Source organism: Chelonoidis abingdonii, chromosome 2, assembly GCF_003597395.2.
Source record: "Chelonoidis abingdonii isolate Lonesome George chromosome 2, CheloAbing_2.0, whole genome shotgun sequence".
NCBI lineage: Eukaryota > Metazoa > Chordata > Testudines > Testudinidae > Chelonoidis > Chelonoidis abingdonii.
Window position 1 is genome coordinate 77,422,485 of NC_133770.1, and position 23,398 is coordinate 77,445,882.

A 23,398-nucleotide genomic window follows, 5' to 3' on the forward strand; every position below is an offset into this window, starting at 1 on the left:
TCTACCAGCAAGTGCAAACTGCAGTATTTCAAAGGCTTTGAACCTTATTTGGGTGGATTTTCATAGGGACAGCACAACACATTCCCGATACAAAGCCACTGCTCTGCCAAGTTTCAAGTCCTCACATTAAGCATGATGATAGAGGTGTTCAAATAAAAGGTCATCAGTCGTTTTTGTGTTTTGTTTTAAAGATGGGCAAAACATCTTTTTCCTCTAGCTTTGTTGTCTGAAACAGCTGAACTGTACTGGCTGAAGTTATTATATATGTATATATTTTCACCCTGAGGCAGATACTGGGCACGGAAAATTTCAGCTCACACGGTTGAAGTTCGGCAAAATTATAAGCAACTAAAACAGGGTCTTATAATCAGGTTTTGGGCAACCTTAACTGGCAGTCCTACCAGCCCTGCATATAATATAGTATTATTTACAAGAGATAAATAATTTCATGGGAAGATAATTACAGTTTTACTATGAAGAAAAAAGGTTTTCATTTTATATTGTAAATATGCAACTATTTCATATATATATTTCTCATGTCAACATAAGAAATGGGGTAAATATCAAGGTTCAATATTATATATTCATTTTAATTTTACAAGTCTATTAATGTTTCAATTCCATAATTCAACAGTACCTTCTGCAGTTCTTTTCTGAGACTGTTGCATTCCTTTTTCAGCTTTTCTAGTTCCTGTTCCAGACTGTGAACTTTCAGGTCACTATTCAGCTTCTCTATTTCCCAGCTAGATGGAGTAGAGTTTAGATTCCTCATCACTACAAAAAGATAAGCAACATACTGATTTCCACTTCCATTATAAGGTTTCAGAGTCAGACATCATGTCATGGCTCATGATGAGTATCTGCACCAGACAAAATAAAAAGGTCTCAAAGATTCAGTTTGTTTTCATCAATAAAGTTAATTTAAAAATATTTAGTATCACTATTTGACAATACCTTGCTTTGTGTAATACGGCACTACTTACCATCTGATATTTCGTATCTCCTTTCCTAAACAGTTTTCTTAACTAGCCTGCCTTGTACAAAGATCACACTCAGGAAGTGAAAGCAATAGGCTTCCCAATGGTTATTTATCAAGAGAGCTAACAGAAACTTGTTGACAGAGGAAAACTCAGAAAATAGATTGTCCCTTTAATGCATCAGCCCCATTTTTCTTTTACCTAGCTTCTCCAAAGCATATTGTAAAATGGCTTAATACATAAACAGGATTGAAGGAAGGGAGAAAAAAAAATAAATCACACCATAAACACCTGAAAACAGATTTGATACTGGGAAGTCATCAGATCCAACTATTCAAGCTAGTGCATGCCCAACTTGCACGCATAGGAAAATATTGCTCCTTTTCTCTCAGCTTTATACAAGCTAGGTTTACTAGAAGTTTTTCCCAATTATGCCTACTGGGAAGTTTCAAATAGAAGTGCACAATACACTACCATGCAATAAAATGAGCTAAAGAACCCTGAGTCATGTTTGCCTCTGATTTGGAAACAAACAATATATTTTTATATCTATATCTACAGATCTCCAGAGGTGGCCTAGACATAAGACAAATATGCAAGGGTTTTTTATCCCAAGTAGAGATCATCCCAGTATCAATGCAGCAGGTGGGAAAAAACATTTCCATAGCATACAGGCTCTCACTGCAAGATTAGCTATCTGAATAAGTTAACATATAACACTGATCCAAACTCGATAAACAGAATGATTTAGTTTTTAATGAATTACCATACAGTGTAGGTGATAGGATGTTCACTCCACACCAGTCCTGAAGGGGTTAAGGTAGGCTAGATGGGCCACTTGGCCGCAGTAGGGTAATCCTGAGTGGGAGATAGGGATCAAGGATGCTTAATTAAGGATGAAGCTCACCTAAGCAGGAACAGTGGAGACCAGGAGGAGGTTTCAGGGGGAAGCAGTGTGCAGTCACTTCCTGACAGAAGGTAGGTGTGTTGGAGTCGATAGGGTCTGGCAAGAAGAGGAGCCCTGGGAAGTGGAGGAAGCTCAGATGGGTGGTAAACCCAGAGGTGCCAAAGGATAGTAGGTCAGAGTCCAGGGAAGTAGGAAACAAGTCTGGGGGTACACAGACTATAGTTGCAGACCCTTATCTAGTCCCTGGAATGAAACCCAGAGAAGATTGTGGGCCCAGAATCCCCTTCCAGCCACAGTCCAAGCAGCACTGTGTGGACAGAGAATGGAGTGCTGTCCCCAATGGCAGAGGGACAGCTTGTCCTGAGAAACTGACATACCCTGAAGGGGAGGACTAGAGAGTGACTTGTCTGTAAGGCAAAGTCAAAAAGAGGGAACAGCTGAGTCACAAAAGTACCTAACAACTACCTAAAGTCCTGAAGGGTCAATGGACTGAGCCACTGCAGGAGGGGGGCATCCATCTGATCAGTGGCAAGCTAATCCCCAGATGAGCCACAAAGAGGCGCACCAGCAATGACCAGTGAACTCTGATACAGTGCAATATAAAAACAATTCACACTGAGACCCATTCTACACTTGAAACACTGACTGACATAGCTATGGCACTCAGAGGTGTGAAAAATCCACACCTCTGTGCCATAGCTATGACTACCTAGCCCCCAATATAGCTAGCTACAGCTAGGTCAATAGAAGAATACTTCCCTCAACCTAGCTACCATCAGTCAGGGAGGTGGTGTTCCTATAGCAATAGAAAAAAAACCCCTATATTCTGAGGTTATGCCAGCACAGCTATGCTGTTATAGTCTCCATAAATATAGATATGGCTTTCGTAAACAACTTTCTTAGGGTGGAATCTGAACTATAATTCCCTAAGCACAACTTAAAAAAAGAGTACCCCAAAATGTTCTTGATTCCCCATAGAAGGTAGCATGATTCAAATATGGAAGAATAGAGCACTCCCACAATTCCTGTATATGCCGTTTGTATTTTGATATACATTAGAACCTCAAAGATACAAATACCAGAGTTACAGACTGACCCGGTCAACCAGACACCATATGAAACTGTAAGTAACCAATCAGGCAGCAGCAGAGATTAAAAAAACCCCAAAACAGTACTGTGCCTGTATTGCATCTTAAAGGTAGGCACATCTGAGTTGCCTGTACTCACCCCACCCCCATGTGCAGGACTGCCATCTACAGTTAGCTAGGAGGCGAAGATGCAGGGGCTGCCAGCCCCAGCAGAACAGGAGCAGAGTTGGGGTCTGCACAGCTTTCTCCCCTCCCACCCCTAGCTGGGAGGGGGATGCGCTGTTTTCACCCACACACACCCACCCACCTGCCAGGAGGAGGACAAGCATGCAAACTCATTCCAGGTGCTGAGTAGGGAGCTCAGTTGTTTCTGAAGCCTGGCCTGGAGTGTCAGCTGCTGGATCTGGAGCCCGAACTGTGCTTTGTTCAGAGTTACAGACAACCTCCACTCTCGAGGGGTCCGTAACTCTATAGTTCTACTGTAAGCCTTTCAAATGTTTGTACAGGATACATCTTTCTATACCTCCATCTTCTCATCCACTCTCAGCCCTTTTCTTCCTTTCTTCCACAGATATGGCTGTTTCTCTCCAAGCTTTATTCTCCTCCACCCTTGTCTCTTTTGTCCCTCTTTCACATCACGAAGTCCACCTTGGCAACCCTGGCCTGGCTTACCCCCCAACATCTATCTCCTCCACTCCTGCTGCAAACCATCTCTGGCAGAAATCTCATCACTACATTGATCTCCTATACAAATTCAATCCCTCCTTTTAGTTCTGCCATATTCCTAGCAAAACAACTCTACCTCTCCAACTTAATTGAACCCCATGCCCACATTCCCAGCCAGCTTTGACTCACTACTCAAATCCTTACTTCTTCCTCTACACAGGATCTCACAAAATTTCTTTCAAGAGAAAACTGACAAAATATAATGTAGCCTTTCCCCTCCTCTCATCTTACCTTCCATTCCCCTTTGCCTCCTACAACTCTCTACTTCAGCAGTCAAATGCAAAAAAGATTCTCATCTTTTCTCCTCTAACCCAACCACTTTCCCCAGTGAACCTCTCCCTTTTGCTCTCATCTCCCTGTGCCCACTCTTATCCCATCCTATACTCTTCTCAACTTCTTCTGGCTCTTTCCCCTCACAATACAAGCATACGTTAGTCTCTCCAACCTTAAAAAAATCCCACCTTTGACTTCACTTACCTCTCCAACTACCACTCTATATTTTACAACTGCTGTCTGCAATTCCTCTCCTCCAGTTCCACCCTAGACTTTCTCCAATCCAGCTTTCACCCCTTTATGCGTTCACCCCACACCCCTGAAACTAAAGCCTCCTCCTTGCCAAGTCTCAAAAGCAACACTCCATCCTCATCCTCTTTGACTTGTGAGTGCTTTTGATATCATCAACCATGCTCTTCTTGAAATCTTACCTTCCCTTAGCTTCTGTGATGTCATCCTCTCCAGCTCTCTAATTGTTCCTTCAGTGGATCCTCCTCATTCATACACCAACACTTTGTGGGGGTTTCACAGAGGGCTGAGTCCTTGGTCTCCCTTCTCCACCTTATCATTAGGGTAATCTCATCCACCAACACAAATTCAACTACCATCTTTATGCAGACAATTCACAGATCAATGTCTCTATGGCAGACCTGCCCCCTTTTATCAAAACTAAAATCTCAGCCTGAAATCCCTTTGTGGAGGTCTAACCATCAGCTCAAGCTCAGCTCAAAACATAGGTTAGTGTCTCCCATCCCCGCCCCCACCCCACAATAAAAAACCCACCAGACTCCCTGCTACCTCCTTTCTTGATCATTAAGGACAATACTATCACCATTCAGGCCTGAACTTGGATGTCATTTTTGACTCTGACCCATCTCCAGATCTTCACATCCACGCTATTTTGTAAGTCTTGCCAATTCTTTACACATAAGGTCTCCAAGTTATGGACTTTCCTACCGACCCATTCAGCTGAAACTCATCTTGTCTTGATTACTGCAATGTTCCTTTCTCTGACCTTGACAAATGCACTCGTCTCAATCCATATAGAACGCTGGTGCATAGATCATTTTCCTAGCCCATCACTCTGACCATGTCTCCACTTTCTTTGATTCCCCTTTCGTACTGCGCCAAACCAAAAAGACACTTGTCTTCACTTTCAAGGTCCTTCACAACCTATCCCCACCCAACCTTTCCTTTATCTTTCAGTATTGAGAGGTTGACTCCTGCCTTTGATCGGCCCATGAGGTTAACCTCCAATCACCCACTTGTTAAATTTTGCAGCAAGTACCTTCCTGCTTTCTCCCATGCTGCCCCTCATGATGGGGAGAAGCTCCACACAAACATGCACAAAGTTACCTCATTATCCACCTTCAAATCTCCTCTTAAAACTCTCCTTTGCCATGTCTATTAAAAACTAAACAGTTATGCAGTATGTATCTGCCATTGATTTGTTAAACCTGATGTTTTTTATTCTCTGTACATAAAAGTTAGAACAGTGGAGGAGGTGAAAAACCTCAACCCTTTCACACAAGTACTTGCCGTACAACAAAATTACCTGATGACCAGAGACAGACACACAACATGATAACCCAAAGTTCTTCCACTATTATAGTGCAATACAATCTTATTCATTAACACATCAAGCCACCACTATGAAGCGTTAAAGCTCTGAAGAGTCTGCATTGCATATGCTGAGACATTTTAGTTACAGTTGTATGCTAAGACATTAGGCTTGTCTACACAGTGTGTCAGCCTGCGCTAGAGCACTGAATTCTAGTGCTCATTTAGCATGCTGTGCACTAACTGGCCCAGTGTGGATCCTGATGGTGTGCATTAGAAGTCCCCTAGTTCATGTTAATGTAGTCCCAATGTAGTTTCAAATAGGAAACATTTACTGCATGCCAGAAGGAACCACCTCAGGTAATTAATGAGCAACAATCCTGTGCACACTAGAATTTACACCTCTCTAGTGCTAGCTAATATACTGTGTAGGCAAGCAGATAGTGATAAAACTGAATACCTTGTTGAGTTTCCACTTCAGTTCTTAGCTGTAGGAGCTCCACTTCTTTAGACTGCAGCTGCTCATGCAAGATTTTGAAGGACTCTGTATTCTCTTTTATCTAGTTTAAGAAAAAAATTGTCAGGGAACTTTCTGCACTTTGCTAGTTATAATGCTAACTCTTATTTACAACATTATTTAAAGTTCCTGCATTCTTTTGGAGATTAGCCACAATATTAAAACTAGACCATCAACAATGGTGGACCACAGCCAGAGGCATTATTTAAGAACTTTCTCTCTTATTCTTAACTGAAACTCCATCAATACGTATTTAACACGGATGCTCACTTGTTGAGATTTTTAAGCAATACGGGTCTTCAGCAAATCAGTAAAATAAATCCAATAATTCCCCCTTTATTATATAGTTACTCTATAATATACTTGCATGATGTGCATCTGTTTTTAATTCATTATGCAAATGGACATACCGTTTTATCCAGTTTGCTTTTCAGATTATCTCTGTCGATGCAAGCCTCTCGATAGGCTTGATAGGCCTTGTTTACTTGCTCACGTCCAACTGAGCTTGTTTCTTCTTCCAAACGGGAGCCAAGAAGCTGTGTTTAGTAGGTGAAAGAAGTAATCCTCACCTTTTATATTCGAAATAGCTTTCAACAGTCAGTATTGTCCGCTTATCAAACTATTGATATTATACAACCAGCAACTGTAAACTTTAGTCTGCCAGAATGTGAAACTGCAATTAAGTCATGTCACACATGTACATTTATAAGCACCAAAATTTTAAGAGAGCAATAAAAATTACTTATGACTTCTGCAGTCTATTCTTAGTCATCATTAGTGATGGTTAGATTACATGTAGGAATGATCCTTTTAAAAACTCAATTCAAGGATAATCCAGAACTTTCTGTGTCTTATCACAAGTAGAGCTGGGCAAAAGTTTCCAGTAGGAGAGAAAGAAACTTGCACACATGCATTCTGAGTCCCTGCTCTGGAGCAGGGTCTTGAATTCAGCTCTTCCCACTCCTCCTGGATGAGCATCCTAACCATGAGGCTATTCTGGGATGGGTTGCTCTCAGTCTCTCCTGTTGAAGGTCCCATGAATCCCTGCGTGAAGCTCCACATCCCTTCTCTGAATCAGGCAGAGAGAAGATGTGAATCCACATCTCCTTCCACCCAGATGAGCAAATCAATCACTAGGACAGAGTCACTCATTCTCTCGCTTTGACCCAAAGAATATTTAAATATATTATACATAATGGAACACTTTCAACAGGAGAGACAGAAAGTAACTGACCCCACATTAGTCCACTGCCTGGGGGTTAGAATGTTTACTTGGCTAGGGGTGTGTGGGAGTTGAGTTCAGTTCAAGTATCTGCTCCAGAGTGGGGATTCAAACCTGGGTCTCCCACATCTCAGGCAAGTGCCCTAATCACTGGAATAAAGGTTATAAAGGAGGAAGACTAGACAGACTCGGACATACTCTGCTGGTCCAAAATAGATTTTTCTAATTTGCTGACAAATTACAAAGCTTTTCAAAAACAAAAAGTGAATATTTTTTCTGCCTTTTTTTTTGTTTTCCAGCTGACCCAAAAAAAAGAAAAAATCATTTGCCCAGTTCTAGTTACATGAGCCATAACACCTTTACAGTATAAAATTAGACCAAATGAAGTTCAGTAAACATCAGTTAGGTGCATTACACAATGACTTCTTTGCTTTAGCTTTTACTAACATTAACATTTACATAATCCCTTCATGTCTTAAGTTTTTAATGGACTTGTAAGCCACCTCTTTTGCGCAAATAGTACTTCAAAAACTGTTTATGCAAATACCTAAAACTAGGCACAAGTTGAGAGCATGAATTTAGTTTCAGAACCCCATCTTAAGCATATCCAGCTGATTTTCCTGATGTATACACAAGAGGAGCCCAAGCAGAGAGTTAACTCACAATCTATTCCATACTATGCAGAAGAGGCAGCTGCTGAGGCAAGAGAGAAAGCACTTTATGGGGCACTAGCCTCTTCTGCAGATGCAGAGAGAATATTTTCTTCATTTCAGTTTATTCAACTAGTTTGGCTCAATGACTAGTTCATTCTAAGTTAAAAAATGGGAGCTGAAAACAAAGTTTCCTACTTTATCTTCTGTCAATGTATTAATAAAAAAACTAGGTAAGAGCATGAAATCAACTAGTTCTAAAATCTTCAAGGACATAGTGACCAGAAATAATCAGTTCAAGTCAGTAACTACAGATATATTGCCTTTGTTTAATAAATCACTTACTTTTAAACATGTTTTGGTTATCTTTTTGATAAGCTTTTTTCCATATGTATCTAGTGCATTAAAGTAATTTCATTTAATTAAAATAACGTTTCTATGCAATTAAGCTGAATTTCCATCTAAGTAGAAATCACAAGTAAAAAATGAAGGATGATCTAATAAATGAACGCATTATTCACCATTATCTAATAAAAATGTAAAAATTAAGAATTTGTAGAGTTTAACTCACATTTATTTAATTACACTATAGCTATACACCTTTATTTAGGTACCCTTCTGGTTAGCAAGAAGCACCAAGTTTAGTGTAAATGCTATATTTGGTGGATAACCATTAAAATATGTTGATTTGCAATTAACGAGTATCAAATCAGAATTAAAATCAGTGATTTAATCAATCCACCTTGCCTCCCTATAATGAATCAGCACCACTATGGCTTCCTTGACAGTGGACACCTATTGTGCGTATTGTATTGGTACATACAATATTTAACCTGACAGAGCTATTGGTATATTCTAATATATGTGGACAAGACTGCATGCCCACCATGGCTGGCACCCAGGTACTGTAATTAAAAACAAAACAAAACCCAACAACAGTGAATTAAGTATGCATGTACACTCAAGATTAAACTGAATACCCATAGTTTTGATCCTGCAGGTTGCTAGGCAGATACATAACTTGCTTTAAGTGGAATTGTACATGCACATGCACACATACTAAAGAAAAGCATACTAAAGAAACGCCCAGCACCTCACAGAAAACAGTCACGTTTCCAGAGTTGCATATGGGCTTAGTGCTTTTAAAACCCTTTCATGAACAATCAAGTCTGTTTTTAAAAATTTAGCCTTTTATGGGTTATTACAATAGCTTGTTTTGTGAAAAGTGATGGCACACAAAAGATAGTGACGTGTAGTTCTGAATGTTTCTACCCTTAAATGATTTCTATGTTTCACTAGCATCCCCACAGCACCGCACAATAGGAAATGGTGACAACATATCTAATACAGATGGCACTGTTGCAGCCAGCATTACAAGATATTTATGTGCCGGATATGCTAAACATTCGTGTGCCCCTTCATGCTTCAGCCCCTATTCCAGAGGACATGCTTCCATGCTGATTGATGATTATCCTTAAAAAAAATAATGCATTAATTAAATTTGTAACTAAACTCCTTAGGGAAGAATTGTATGTCTCCTAATCTTTTTCATCTCATTCTGCCACATATTTCATGTTATAGCAGTCTTAGATGATGACCCAGCACATGTTGTTCATTTTAAGAACACTTTCACTGCAGATTTGACAAAAACACAAAGAACAGACCAATGTGAGATTTCTAAAGATAGCTACAGAACTCAACCCAATGTTTAAGTATCTAAAGTGTCTTCCAAAAATCAGAGGGATGAGGTATAAAACATGCTTTCAAAAGTCTTAAAAGAGCAACACTCTGATGCGGAAACTACAGAACCCAAACCACCAAAAAACAAACAAACAAACAAACAAACAAACCAAAAAAAAAAAAAATCAACCTTCTGCTGGTGGCATGTGACTGACTCAGATGGTGAAAATGAACATGCATCGGTCCGCTCTGCTTTGGATGGTTATCAAGCAGAACCCGTTATCTGCAGGGATGCATGTCCTCTCAAATAATGGTTGAAGCATGAAGGGACATGCAAATCTTTAGAGCATCTAGCACATAAATATCTTGTGACGACAGCTACAACAGTGCCATGCAAAGGCCTGTTCTCACTTTCAGGTGATACTGTAAACAAGAAGCGGGCAGCATTATCTCCTGCAAATGTAAACAAACTTGTTTGTCTGAGCGATTGGCTGAACAAGAAGTAGGACTGAGTGGACTTGCAGGCTCTAAAGTTTTACATTGTTTTATTATTGAATGCTGGTTTTTTTGGTGCATAATTCTACATTTGTAAGTTCAGCTTTCATGATAAAGATATTGCAGTACAGTACTTGTATTAGGTGAACTGAGAAATATTATCTCTTGTTTTTTACAATCAAAAATATAAAAACTGAGCACTGTACACTTTGTATTCTGTGTTGTAAGTGAAATCAATATATTTGAAATTGTAGAAAACATCCAAAACTATTTAAATAAAGGGAATCCTATTATTGTTTAATCACATGGTTAATTTTTTATATAAAAACTTTTCTTATACATTCAGCACATTTAAAGGTAGTCTCATATAACAAAAAAATTTAAAATATTCTGTTTTGTGCATTTAATTGAATTTCAATCCAAACAGAGCTTGACTAATTTTGGACTGAGATTTATCATCCAGTAAGTAAGAAATGCACCATTCACCATTTTCTAACATAATTAAAATCTAAAATGTAGTAAATTTGAATACAATGTAAATTAGGCCATATAATTGCTTAAACATGGATAGATATAGTGTACCCTCCTGGTTAGCCAGAAAAATAAAAGAGCACCAATTTTAGTGTAAAAGCTATATTTAGCTGCAAATCAATATCTTTTAATGAGATATTCTTAACCAATAAGAATTAACCTCTCTTTAAGAAAATAACTAAAGTACAAATCCACAACAGGATTAAAATAAATTATTTAAATCATGGTTTTCTGCCTGCTTATTTAAATAATTATTAAAATTGGTGATTTAAACCGTTTTAATTTAAATCAATCCATTATGAAATCTGTATGAATAAATTAAATATTTTACAATTTCTCAAGAAGTTTACATAAACTCAGGGCCAAATCATGATGACCTTACTCGGTCAAAAAAATATGAAGTAAAAGTTTTGCCAGCATAACTATTTCAAGAATGACCCTTTAAGAAAAAATTACTCTTTCAATAGCTTGAGGTATTTTGCTTTGTTTTTAAGAACCCCTAAGCACGACTCAGTTCTTTCTTCCAACACAAATTACAGTGACGTGAGGCTTTAAAAGGTTCTGGGTGTCAGCATTCCAGACTAGGTCTACAGTGCCTTATAAAAAGATGGATAAAGGTAAATGAGCGTCTTTGAATACATCATCAGGTCACTCCTAACTCATTTAGAAACTGCCTGTCATTAATTAATCTTATTTGTCTATTCATATCTAGAACCCATCTGGCCAGTGAAACAAAATATTCACTATGTTTACATTATTGTGACAATGACATTCCTCACTTGCAACTTTAGAGTTTTATAGGGAGGTAGAGAGATGACTAGATAATACTCCTGCTCAAGTTGTATGGAATTCATAGCCTGTGTAGTTTAAACAAACTAACACACAAACACAGTAAAGTTTTACATTCGTAAATAAAGTTTTAGAAGACCAGGATAAAAACAACTTGTTTCCCTCTCAACATCAATTGTGGCCCTTTTTCTGAGGCTCTGAACCTCTGAGTCAAATATTTTTATTTTACATTTCTAGTTAAATGTTTGGTTTTGCTATTTACCGAACTTTTGTTAACAGAAAAGTGGGGTTATAGAACTCAAGAACCAAAGGCTATTTAACAGTAAACGAGGCTGTCAGAGGAAAACAAATTGTGTTTAAAAGACTATCTATATAAAAATAAATAAAATTACAAACATAGTATTTCCTCTTTAAAGGATATATGGATTAATGATATTATGAACTGACATCCATCTATCCAAACTTTAAGGGAAAAGTCTTATTACAAAGTAGCAAAAAAATTGCACTTACCTTTTCTTCTAAGAGTCTTACTCTTTTCTTTAAGAAGGAGTTCTCTTTCTCTGTCTCCTTTAGTCGTTTTTTGATATCTTCATAAGCAGTGACAAGTGCAAAATGTGAAGCAATGGACTCATCCCCTGCATATGCTGGAACAGGAATCTCTCTCTCTCTTCTGTGAATACCATCTGCTTTTTCGTGATTCAAAATATAGATGTCATCTTCTCCCAGCTCACCCATGACAGCTGTTTGAAAAGACATAATAGCGTTAAAAAAATTCTCATCAAGATACATGCCAAGAACACTATAGTTTAAAAAGCCTTTAGGCATAATGCCATAGGCACTTTAAAAAAAAAAATATTTCCTTCTTATTTATCTTTGCCATGTCATTGTAAGTTTACAGAGAATCCATGACACCCATTTTTCATCAAAATGCTCAAGTTATACAGTCAAATGTTTCCATACTCTTACTCTTCTCATTCCCTATTTATACTCTTCTGTACTTATAAACTTCACCAACTTTCACTGTCTGCAATATTTTCCACTGATCAAAATCCATAATCTCTTATGTGTTTAAAGAACACTTATGGAATATACACTTCTACCCCAATATAATGCTGTCCTCAGGAGCCAAAAAAAAAAGTCTTACCGCGATAGAGGTGAAACCCCGTTATATCGAACTTGCATGGTAAAGCGCGCAGCCCCACACTCCTGGAGCGCTGCTTTACCATGTTATACTGGGTCACGTTATATCAGGGCAGAGGTGTAATTATTAATGTTGTTTTAGCGCTTGACTTGTTCCAAGTTATATCTGGACGATAAGGAGAAACAGTTTTTGGAGCTTTTGCAAGCAAGTGACAGAAACAGGGCTGACATCTCTGAACTACATCAAATGATAATTTTAAAAAAGCTATACATTTAAGCAAATCTAGTAATTTGTTTAGTGCCCCTCCCCACCCATCACCATAGTACTGGAGCATCAGTGCCAAAAGGAATGCACACTTTTTTGTCCAGAGAGAACTTTTATTCTAGAAAAACCTAAATACACATTCTCAACCCAAAAATACTATCACCATCTACAAACCCAAATTTGAAACGATCTACTATAGACCACTGAAGCAGTAGAATGGCCACAGTATTCAAATGCTCTTCTGCATAGCAGTTCAAAGCTGTTCTTTATTTTGCAACAGCAAAAAAGATGCAGAACACACTTACATGTGTGAGACAAATGCAAAAAAAAAAAAAAAAAAAAAATGCTGCTGTGCTGCTTGGCAGGAGCGCGCAACCCCACCACCCAGAGCGCTACCCGTGTAGCTGTGGGGGAAGGGGAACAGCTGGGGAAGGGCTGGGGGCTAGCCTCCCTGGCTGGGAGCTCAAGGGCTGGGCAGGACAGTCCTGCAGGTCGCATGTGGCGTGCAGGCCATAGTTTGCCCACCTCTGTCCTGAGGCCAGCCGCTGTTTGGGTGGCCCCGAGCAGCTGGCCCCAGGGGTCACCTGAGCAGTAGCAGTCCCAGGGTCAGTCCCAGAGCAGTCCAGGGGTATCTACAGTAAAAGTCATGGACAGGTCACGGACAGGAATTTTTGTTTACTGACTGTGACCTATCCATTACTTTTACTAAAAATACCCCTGACTAAATCTTAGCCTTACTCATACATAGTGTGGAAGAACCACTGCAAAGACTGAATGGGTTACTACTACCTTTTGTGCCCCATGAGAATGTCCACCCTACAAGTTTCCTGTGTGCCACCCTCTCGTTCTCCCCTACTAAAGAGACTTCCCACAACCACCCCAGCCATTCCCTCATGCCAGGGGCTCTATGTGCCTCTGTTCCATTCTCAGGTCTTTGTCTCCCTCCATGCCAGAATCAGTGTTCCCCTCCTTAGGCCCCACTTTCCCCATCTCATCTCCACTCTCGGTCCCTGCTTTCACACTCAACAACCCAGTTCCCCCACTTCGAGTCCCTTCTACTCTTACCAGCACTTCCCAGCCTCATTCCCTTGCAAGTCCCTGCTTAGCCCCCTCCAAACCCTCCCAGTAAGGCTCACTTATTTCTAATAGAGTCCAGGCTACAGCTGACATCCCCATGCAACAAGAAAAGCTGCTGCTTGAGATATGTGTTGGCACAGCAGGGAGTAGAAGAAAGATTCTACCTCAGCCTGCCGCTCCAGAAAGTCTGGGCCCCCTGTTTTTCCTGTGAATCAGGCTTTTCTGGTGTTTTAATTTGCAACAAAATCAATAGACTTCTATCCATCAATGTCTAGAACATTCTCTAAAATATTGCAATTGATAGGATGTGGCATTCCATAGTTATTGGCTTACAGACAAACACTACTGAGTTGAGTGTTAGACCTCAGTTTGCTTGGCCAATGCAAGGCTTTTGCGGTTATGAAATTGGCTGTTAGAGACAGAAAAAGTTATCTGATCATCTCATGGGACATGGACTTTCAGAGCTTGCCTGAGATCAGCTCCTTTCCAATAGCCATCAATTAGCAACTGACTTGGGCTAGACTCAAATTCAGAACAATTTCATATTCAATTATCAATCTCTTTAGGAAAAATCAGTATGACCGGATAACTACGTATATGTATTAGTCAGCTTTTAGTCCTCTTTCTCTCTGCATATTCAAGTAGTCCTAACCTTCAGCTCTGCATCTTCCCTATTCCTTTATTAGCACAAATTCTGATAATCTTTTACTAACTTCAGATATCGTCTCCTGTTTTTCATTATTGTCACTGTGACGCTAGCTGACCAGGTCATGCTAGAGTGTATTCCAGTCAATTTACTTGCATATTAGATCAAAGCGATTTTAGATGTGTTAGTGTTTTGGGTGTTTAAACTTCATAAAACTAATAGAAGCTTACTTGAATTGTTTTTGTTTATGTATTCCTGTCATAATGTAATAGCAAACATTTACATGGTATGTACCCTTACAACTAAGTTACCCACCAAAGAAATCTTGTGAAACGATTATGAAGAATTTAAAGGCTTTAGCATTTGCTGTTAATTTCACAGCAAGTAGCTATTGTGGTCAGAGGTCAAAAGTCTAAGTGCCTTCCTCAATTGCTGTCATCAAAGGAAAAACCCACTAAAACCCCACATGGGTAGAGAGACTGTCTGAGAAGATATAAATATGGAATTCAAAGAAAGATCCTTTATCTCTGGACTGTTGGGATTCTAACAGGAAAGAACAACAATGAGAAGACAGAGAGCCCCAAAAGTCTTTTCCAGGCCTACCCAGAATACTTTTGGGAAACTAGCAGTCTATTACATCACTGCCACCATTTGGAGTTACAAACAGTGGTTTACCTATTACATTTTACCTTCAACCTCTCAAAAACACTTTTTTTAATTAAAGCTATAAACCTTTAATTAGTTTATTAAAGAACTGGCTGCCAGTGTTGTCTTTGCTGTAAGATCTGGAATATCAATTGATCTGGGGTAAGTGGTTGGTCCTTTGAGACTAGGAGAAACCTGATGTGGCATGATTTTTGGTTTAAATTACCTTTTATCAGAAAGTTTGGTTTCTCTGGGTGGCAAGACAGGCTGGAGAGATTAAAGGGAACTGTCTGTGACTTCACAGTAAGACTGGTATAGTGATCCAGGAGTTCAAATATGTTACTGGCTTGGCGAAATCTAATTACAGAACATGCTACCAGTTTGGGGTGTCTATCACTGTTTTCTGACAGTCTGCCCTGAGATAGTCACTCACAGAGGAGAACCACTCCAGTCAGCATGACAGTCATGTCCTATATTTATTCCCATGTTATTCTCTTAACTAATTAAATTTTGTTATCTTTGAGCTCTCTTTCAAAAAGTTTATGACCTGATTCTGCAGCCTAATAAGAGACATAGCACATACAAATGCTGCTTTATAAATTCAGGGATTATACATTTCTCCTGTGCATGTCAAGAGTCTTTTGAAACAAATTTTTAAGGCAGCAAAAAGATCTTTACTTTAAAAAAATATTCTCAAAATCCTACACTAGATTCTTCTGGTAACATGGTACCTCATACACCTACCCTGGTGCTTCGTCTTTGACTATTATATGGAAGCACACTTGTGGTTCTCTAGTTAGCCAAGTGGAATTTTACACTTAATGAATCCCTGCCTAATGTAGGAACAGAGTATATCCTTCCTAAAATTATAGACTCATTAAACTCTGGAAAAAATTAACTTTAGAAGTCCAAGCCACAAACAGCAGAGAGTTAGAGGACAACCAGCTTAGCCTCCAATTTTTTTTGGAAAGGCTACATGTAATTTAAATAAAAAAAAATAGCATAGGCTTGGTTTCAAATGCAACCACCACTATAGTCAGATCTGATACTGACCAGGAGGGTGAGATATTATCTTTTGTTGGACCAACGTCTGTTACTGAGAGAGAGAGAGAGAGAAGACCTGAAGAAGAGCTCTGTATAGCTTGAAAGCTTCTCTCTCTCTCACCAACAGAAGCTGGTCCATTAAGAGATATTACTTCACCCACCTTGTCCCTCTAATATCCTGGAACCAACACAGCTACAACAACAGATCTGGCACAGAATGTTTTAGCTGGGTCTACATGGCAGATGAAGACAACCCATTCATGAGAAAGATCCTGCTTATGCTAAGTTAGAGGCCATCAATCAGGCACTCCCCTCTCCCACTTCTTAAGATGTTAGGATAGCCAATGCTAACTCCCTCAGCTTCATCCCCTACATGCATCCAATGAAGTGGGTATTCACCCACAAAAGCTCATGCTCCAATACATTTGTTAGTCTATAAGGTGCCACAGAACTCTTTGCTGCTTTCACAGATCCAGACTAACGCAGCTACCCCTCAGATATTAAAAACCTTATTTCTAATATCTCAATTAACCCAGGGCATATTTAACTACACTCCTGCATCATAAAAAAAACAAAAAACAAAAAAAAACCCACAACACAGTAACCAGGAAAAATACTGATCCTTTACAATGTGAAAGTAAGCAACACAAGTGAGGTTCCAAACTTGCACATTAATGTGGCACTATCACAGTGCTCATGCACATGAACTGGAAATAGACCAAGATATCAGAATGACTCCATTTTCAAAATTAGCAAATAGGTAGCAATCTACATAAACAGAAAACTAAATTCAGTTTAGTGGAATCTGTTTAAGAATTCTAAAAACATCCACATAATACATATAGATGAAATCAAGTGATTTACAAATCAAAGTCCAACTTTAATTTACTGTTGCACTATTGAAATGTTTGCATACACTCCATGAGAGCTCTGCAGGCATCTGTTTAAAGAAAAAAAGATACGCAAGAAAGTGAGTGTCAGTTTCAAGGTAACTGCACCCGTATTTCGCTATCTGTGGCCTCTCTAAGGCACTCTAGCTCCTAGCTTTCAACTCTCCTAGATGCAAACTCAGGTCTCACTCCTTTCTGACCAGGGGTTTTAAGTCTGAATAGCCCCCTGGATTACACTGTGAGATCCCTAGCAAGCCAGTCCACTTAAAAAGGCTACTGCCTATGCTTTGACTTTTCTCTGAGAACAACAAACAGAGAAATTGCCAGCAGTCACAACAGAGCTCTTTCTAAGCAAGCACATTTATTCTTCAGTTTACAGAGACAACATAAACTATAAACATCCCTGTACACATTAACAGTTTACCAGAGTATCATCCATCAGTCTTATGGGCCCCCAGTAAGCCAAAAATTTTCTAATCCTTCCACAAAGGTTGGGGACCCTGTTGGACAGAAGGTCTTGTCTATCTGCTGGATCATGAAGAAAGCTCTTAGTCAGTTTAGCCTTGGGCTATTTATCCCAAAGTCCTTTGTCTGTTGGTCTCTGCAGAATCCACTTTGAAGCAGAATATGGGAGCCTCCCCAGGAGGTGGTTCCTCTCTCAAGGTGTTATAACCTGAGTTATTTACCTTAATCATCCCCTACTGTTTTCACTTCCCGGAGGAGCTGTGGAAATCCTCCCCCGATGGAGTGCATACAAACCTGACCCAATATGATTCATAAACCATTCATACACTTAATAAAATATCGTCTGCCAAAGATATTGCAGGAAGTTGTCTGTTAGAGAGTTTTCTGATTTTGAAAATTAGCAGGATACCCACGAAAACTGAAGTCCTCTTTATCCACTGAACAGATACACGATTGACAGTGGTAGCATAAGCCTCCCTGAAATCTCAAAGGAATGACCTTCTTAAGATATACTTACTGTTTCAATTTCCTAAGCATTGTTAGAAAAAAAAAACAGAACACACACAGGAAGATGTGGTCACTGCCTCAAACAGCTTACAATCTAACTTAAGAAAAGATGCAAAAAGCGAGTAACAAATTATAGGCAAAGAGGGAAAGAAAAAACAAAGTAAGAGGCTACATCTAAACACATTTTTGTCTAACTGTGGCCATAATGTGATTCCTTTAATTGCAAATGTAGGTCAGTTTCTGTGCTCACAGAGAATTCTCTCTTTACTCAACCTGCCAATGAAGGCGCCTACTGTGAAGTTGCATGTGATATGCATTCCTGCCCAATAAAAATGATACTGAAATCAATGATTCACTTTATATTAAACAGCTGTCAGCTGGCCAATAAGTGCACTGTACCCCATTTATGTTTCTAGCCGTAGTATATGGTAGTTTGGTATAGGGAAGGAATCATAATTCAGGAATAAACTGACACTATGAAAGATATCAGAATATTCACAGTTGGCAAAATCAACTGTTTATTAATTTATGTCTACACTATGTGAATTCATGAGAAAACTTCTAAAATAACTGACAGAAGGAAAGAAGATTTGGGACTGAGTTCTACCCTCAGCTAATACACTAAGCTCTTACTAAAGAGGATAGGAACTATAAGCATATACAAGGGCAACATTTGTCCTTTACACAGTACACAATTAGCTACATTATAAAGGCTATTACTGAAACAGCACAACAATGGGGCAGAGGGAGTTGTCTCTCTCAAAAAGAAACCAAATCCGTGCTCTGAGCCAGTTTCATTTTCATGAAAACAGTTGAGGTGGAGATAAAAGACATCAGGTTTAAAACCAACAAAAGAAAGCACTTAACATAACACAGTCAACTTGTGGAACTTGTTGCCAGGGGATGTTGTAAAGGCCAAGAGTATAACTCGATTCAAAAAAGAATTAGATAAGCTCATGGAGGGTATGTCCATCAATGGCTGTTAGTCAAGTTGGCCAGGGATGCAACTCTATGCTCTGGGTGTCCCTAGCCTCTGACTGCCAGAAGTGGCTAAACAGGGGCTGGATCACTTGATACTGCCTGTTCTGTTCATTCCTCTGAAGCACCTGACAGAGGCCACTGTCCGAAGACAAGACATTAGGCTAGCTGGACCATTGGTCTGTCCCAGCATGGCTATTCTTATGTTAGTCCAGTTTTTCAAATACTGTTTTTGAGGCAATAAGATACATTTAGGATCTATGAATAGGTGATAGTCACAGAAGTGTTTCATGAAGTCTAATATATGTATTATTTCACAGGTCAGGAGTTCTCAAACTACAGTCCATGGACTATTGAATGCTTGCTGGTGGTCTGCAAAAAGTTAATTGGTCAGATGGTGTTGGTTCTCCTTGTGTTCATCTGCTATATCTCATTAAAATATGATACAATGCATTACTTTTATCTGGCCATGGCACAGATTTATGCAGTTTATATCAGTTTTCAGAATGGTGTCTGTTTCATGAAAAAAAGTGACTAAATGTTAATACTTGTTTTTTTTACTCTTACTTCCAGAGATAAGACAAAGCAAGCAAAACAGAAGTGTTACTGTACCAAATTCATGGCCATGAAAATTGCATCACAGACTGAAAAATCTGGTTTCCCCCTGTGAAATCTAGTCTTCTGTGTGTTTTTACCCTATACTGGGCAGATTTCATGGGGGAGACCAACATTTTTCAAAATGGGGGGTTTGACCCAAAAGAGTTCAGCGGGGTCCACAAGATTATTTCAGGGGGAGTCATGGTATTGCCACTCTTATTTCTGTACTGCCTTCAGAGCTAGGAAGGGCGGGGGGAATGGAGAGCAGCAGCTGTTGGCCAAGCATTCAACTGTGAAGGCAGCACCTGACCAGCAGCAGTGCAAAAGTAAGGGTGGCAATACCATGCCATCCTTACTTCTGCACCGCTGCTGGCGGTGGCTATGCCTTCAGAACTGGAATCCTGGCCAGCTGCCGCCGCTCTCCACCTGCCCAGCTCTGAAGGGAGCACCGCCACCAGCAGTTGCCCAGAAGTAAGGGTAGCAGTACTACAAAATCCACCCCCTCCAAAACCTTTGCAATCCCCACACAACTCCTTTTTGGGTCAGGACCCCAACAATTACAATACCATGAATTTTCATATTTGAATAGCTGAAATCATGAAAATTACAATTTTTAAAAGTCTACAACCATGAAATTGACCAATATAGACAATGAATTTGGTAGGCCTTATGTATATCCCAAATAAGTCCGTGTCTAAAAAACACAGTCCTATTTTACTGTTCGCCGCTCTTACAAGTAATTAAACCAAATAGTTCTAAGAGCATGTGACATTAAAATGTTGCCCGCATACACCTATAGATCATACACTTCATATGCCTCCCTAGATTTGCTGTTGGTTTATAGGAAGCATTTTTGGTTGTTCTATAATTTATGCTAAATGGTAATAAATGGCTTTTGAGATTTAATGTTACTTGTCTTAGGACATAATCATTTCCCCTTTGTTTAGTAATAATACCTGGCACTTACACTTTTCTTGTTCAAAGGTCTTTATAAACACTGCACACTTATCAACACCATGTGAAGTAGTTAAGTATAATACATAGGAAATTGAAACTGAGATTAAGCAAGTTGCTCACGGGTTCAGAGGACTCACGCAGAAGTCAGAATTAAAACTTTTTTACAGTTCCTGGTTCCTAATCCTGTGCTTAGACTAGACTTCCCTTTTAACAAAGGGCCCCGCTTCCCCATCATCAGATCTGAACATTGAACAAGAAACTATCTTCTCTCTTTTTTGAGCATTCCATCACATAGATGTGATATTAGTGAAAAAACAGAAGATTCATTCACCAATTTCCAACATCAAAATTTTTGATCTTGCACATGATCTCCACATGGGGTAGGGTTTTGAGTCTTCCAAGTCTCCATTATTCCTCCTCTGAGAATAACTCCAGTGACTGCCTTGGCTGCTGCTGCTTATACCTTTCTCCGAACATTAGCAGTGACATGCACATTATTCTTTCCAGTTTCACCCCAGCTCGCAGGATTCTGAAGGGCAGCAAAGATCTCCCACATCCTTGTTAATTTAATTTTGCTGCTGCTGGAGAAGAGTTAGGAGAAGCAATGGAGAAGCTGTAGAGGTCTATCTGCAGACTCAGAACCACACACTGCATCGGCTCACATTTAGGTGGTTATCTTGGCAACCAGAAGGACCAAACACGAAATTTATCAGAACGTTTAAATTCGTCACAGAAAAATTACATCCCCCCAATCCTTCACACATGCTCATTCCCCATTTGCAAATGATTTTTTCAAGCCTATTACAATAAACACTCCTCTACACTTATGAGGTATTACATCCACGCTTATAATGCACCAGGACAGCTGTATTTGGGTGTGCGTTATATGACTTAATGGTGTTTGATAACATTTTTATCCCCCTGAACAGTTTCTCCCTTTCACTATCTATGTTATGGAATTGTGAGCCTGAGGTACCTACATCTGAAAGGGCTTCGTTTTCAGTGAGCCTTCTCCTGGTGCCATTCTGATGCAGCCACTTTCCCTGCATAATCCCCAGACACCTACCCAGTTCCGGGGGCAACCGGACACGAAGCGCCACAGCAGTCTATTCGCTATCCCTGTCCCGTCACCACGCCAGCTTCCTCTCTACGGGAGAGAGTTTAAAATACTCACTGGGTGGATTTATAGGAAACTTCCCTGAGGAGGCCCGGGGCCATCTAGCCGGCACAGACGCCCGTGACTGTGCAATCAGCGCGGGTCCGGGTACGGCGCCCCGCATCGCGCCGCTAACTCGCTGGAGAGACAATAACCGTCCCGATGCAGCCAAGCCGCGGGGGGGCGGAGCAGGCACCGGGGCAGGGAGGGAAAGGCGCCCCCGCTGCAGGCCGCTGCGAGCGTGGAGCCGTCGGGAGCTGCGAGTCCACGTCAGCCCGAGTCACCTGCCGAGAGCGCTTGTCACCGCTATCCCCTCCCCCCGCCGCCGGCCCATCTGCCCCATCTCCTCTGGGGAAGGGAAGGGCCGGACCGGACCGGACCTGACCTGCCGGGGGGCGAAGAGGGTCCGCTCGGCTCCGGTCACTGGCGGGCGGCGGCCTCAGCAAAGACGAAGCAGCAGCAGCAGCAGCCGCCGCGGTCTCCACTCGGGCTCCTCCGGGCTCCCATCACCTCCGCCCGGGGCCCGGCCTGACGACGCCGTTACCAGGACCTCCCGCCCCCTCAAGGAAGTCAACAAACCCCTCACGTGACACCAACGGCGCTTCCCCCGAAGAGCACCGGCGAGTCCCGGAAGACAACGGGGCGGGACCACACCTCCCGGCATGCAGTGCGCGGCCAGGAAGTGAGTGGATGTAGCACAGCATGCCGGGAGATGAAGCCCCGCCTCCTTTTGAGGCCACTGAACTAGTCGGTCTTGGTGCCCACCCCTTCTTTGGGGACCTCCTGCTCAGGCAAGGGCGAGCGCCCCCGCCTACCGGAACAGCTACCCCCTTGCACAGCACACGTGGCCCTTAGAAAACATTGCTGCTCCCTGGAGCATTGGGACAGTTTTGTGTTCCTGTGCAAACATTGGACGCCGCCCAAAGTCGTGCATACCTCTTTTCCCTTTGTATCTCTTTCCATATGCTCCCAGCCCACTCTTCCACATGCTTTCCCGCCCCTTAACTATTACTCTTCGGTTTTCACCCCTCTATCACACGTGACATTACACACATGCATAGGCAGGGGTAAATATTAAAAGGAGATATATGAGGATATTCATAGAACTGGATACACTCAAAGAAACTATAAATTTAGAAGTATAACAAAATTATTAATTGGCTGTCTAAACACAGCCATTTCATACAGGTATTCAAAGGTGCTGGAACTAGAGGTGTGGCTTGAGGGGGTCTTGTTCAATGGCTTTCAGCAACCTCACTATAACATTTGTTCCAGTTCCACTGCCTGTATGCAATGATTACAAAGATTTCTCTCTGATCAATATCCTAAGTTTTTTTTAAAGAAATTGTTACATCCACTTGGTCTCATAAAGTTTAAACTATTTCTAAGTATTGCTGCAGGTCCCTGATTCTGCAGACATTTTATACAGGTGCTTAACTCTGAGCATGTGAATAGACCTAATGAAGTCAGATACACAAGTGTTTGCAGGATCAGGTGTTACAGCATCTAACATTGTAAAATGGACCTTGAGATATGGAAGCTGCTGCTTGTCAGATGAGCATTTTGTAAGTAGCATTTCTTGGCTGACTGCTAAAGCAGAACAGCTTGTGCATTGT

General features: G+C 40.6%; 1 protein-coding gene across 2 annotated transcripts in view; it reads right to left on the minus strand.

The window, feature by feature from the left end:
• Positions 1 to 22,446, minus strand: part of AZI2 (5-azacytidine induced 2) — a 52,596-nt gene extending 30,150 nt beyond the window's left edge. The window contains exons 1-5 of one of the 2 annotated variants that reach the window (XM_032790021.2): positions 22,168 to 22,446; positions 11,926 to 12,155; positions 6,459 to 6,584; positions 5,992 to 6,091; positions 638 to 774 (exon numbers count right to left, since the gene is read on the minus strand). In XM_032790021.2, coding sequence (XP_032645912.1) covers positions 638 to 774; positions 5,992 to 6,091; positions 6,459 to 6,584; positions 11,926 to 12,150 — 588 coding nt within the window. In that variant the 5' untranslated portion in view covers positions 12,151 to 12,155; positions 22,168 to 22,446. Of the gene's footprint in view, positions 1 to 637; positions 775 to 5,991; positions 6,092 to 6,458; positions 6,585 to 11,925; positions 12,156 to 21,800; positions 22,050 to 22,167 lie in introns of those variants that run through there. The other variant, XM_032790020.2, reaches the window with a different exon arrangement.
• Between the last annotated feature and the right edge of the window lie 952 nt (positions 22,447 to 23,398).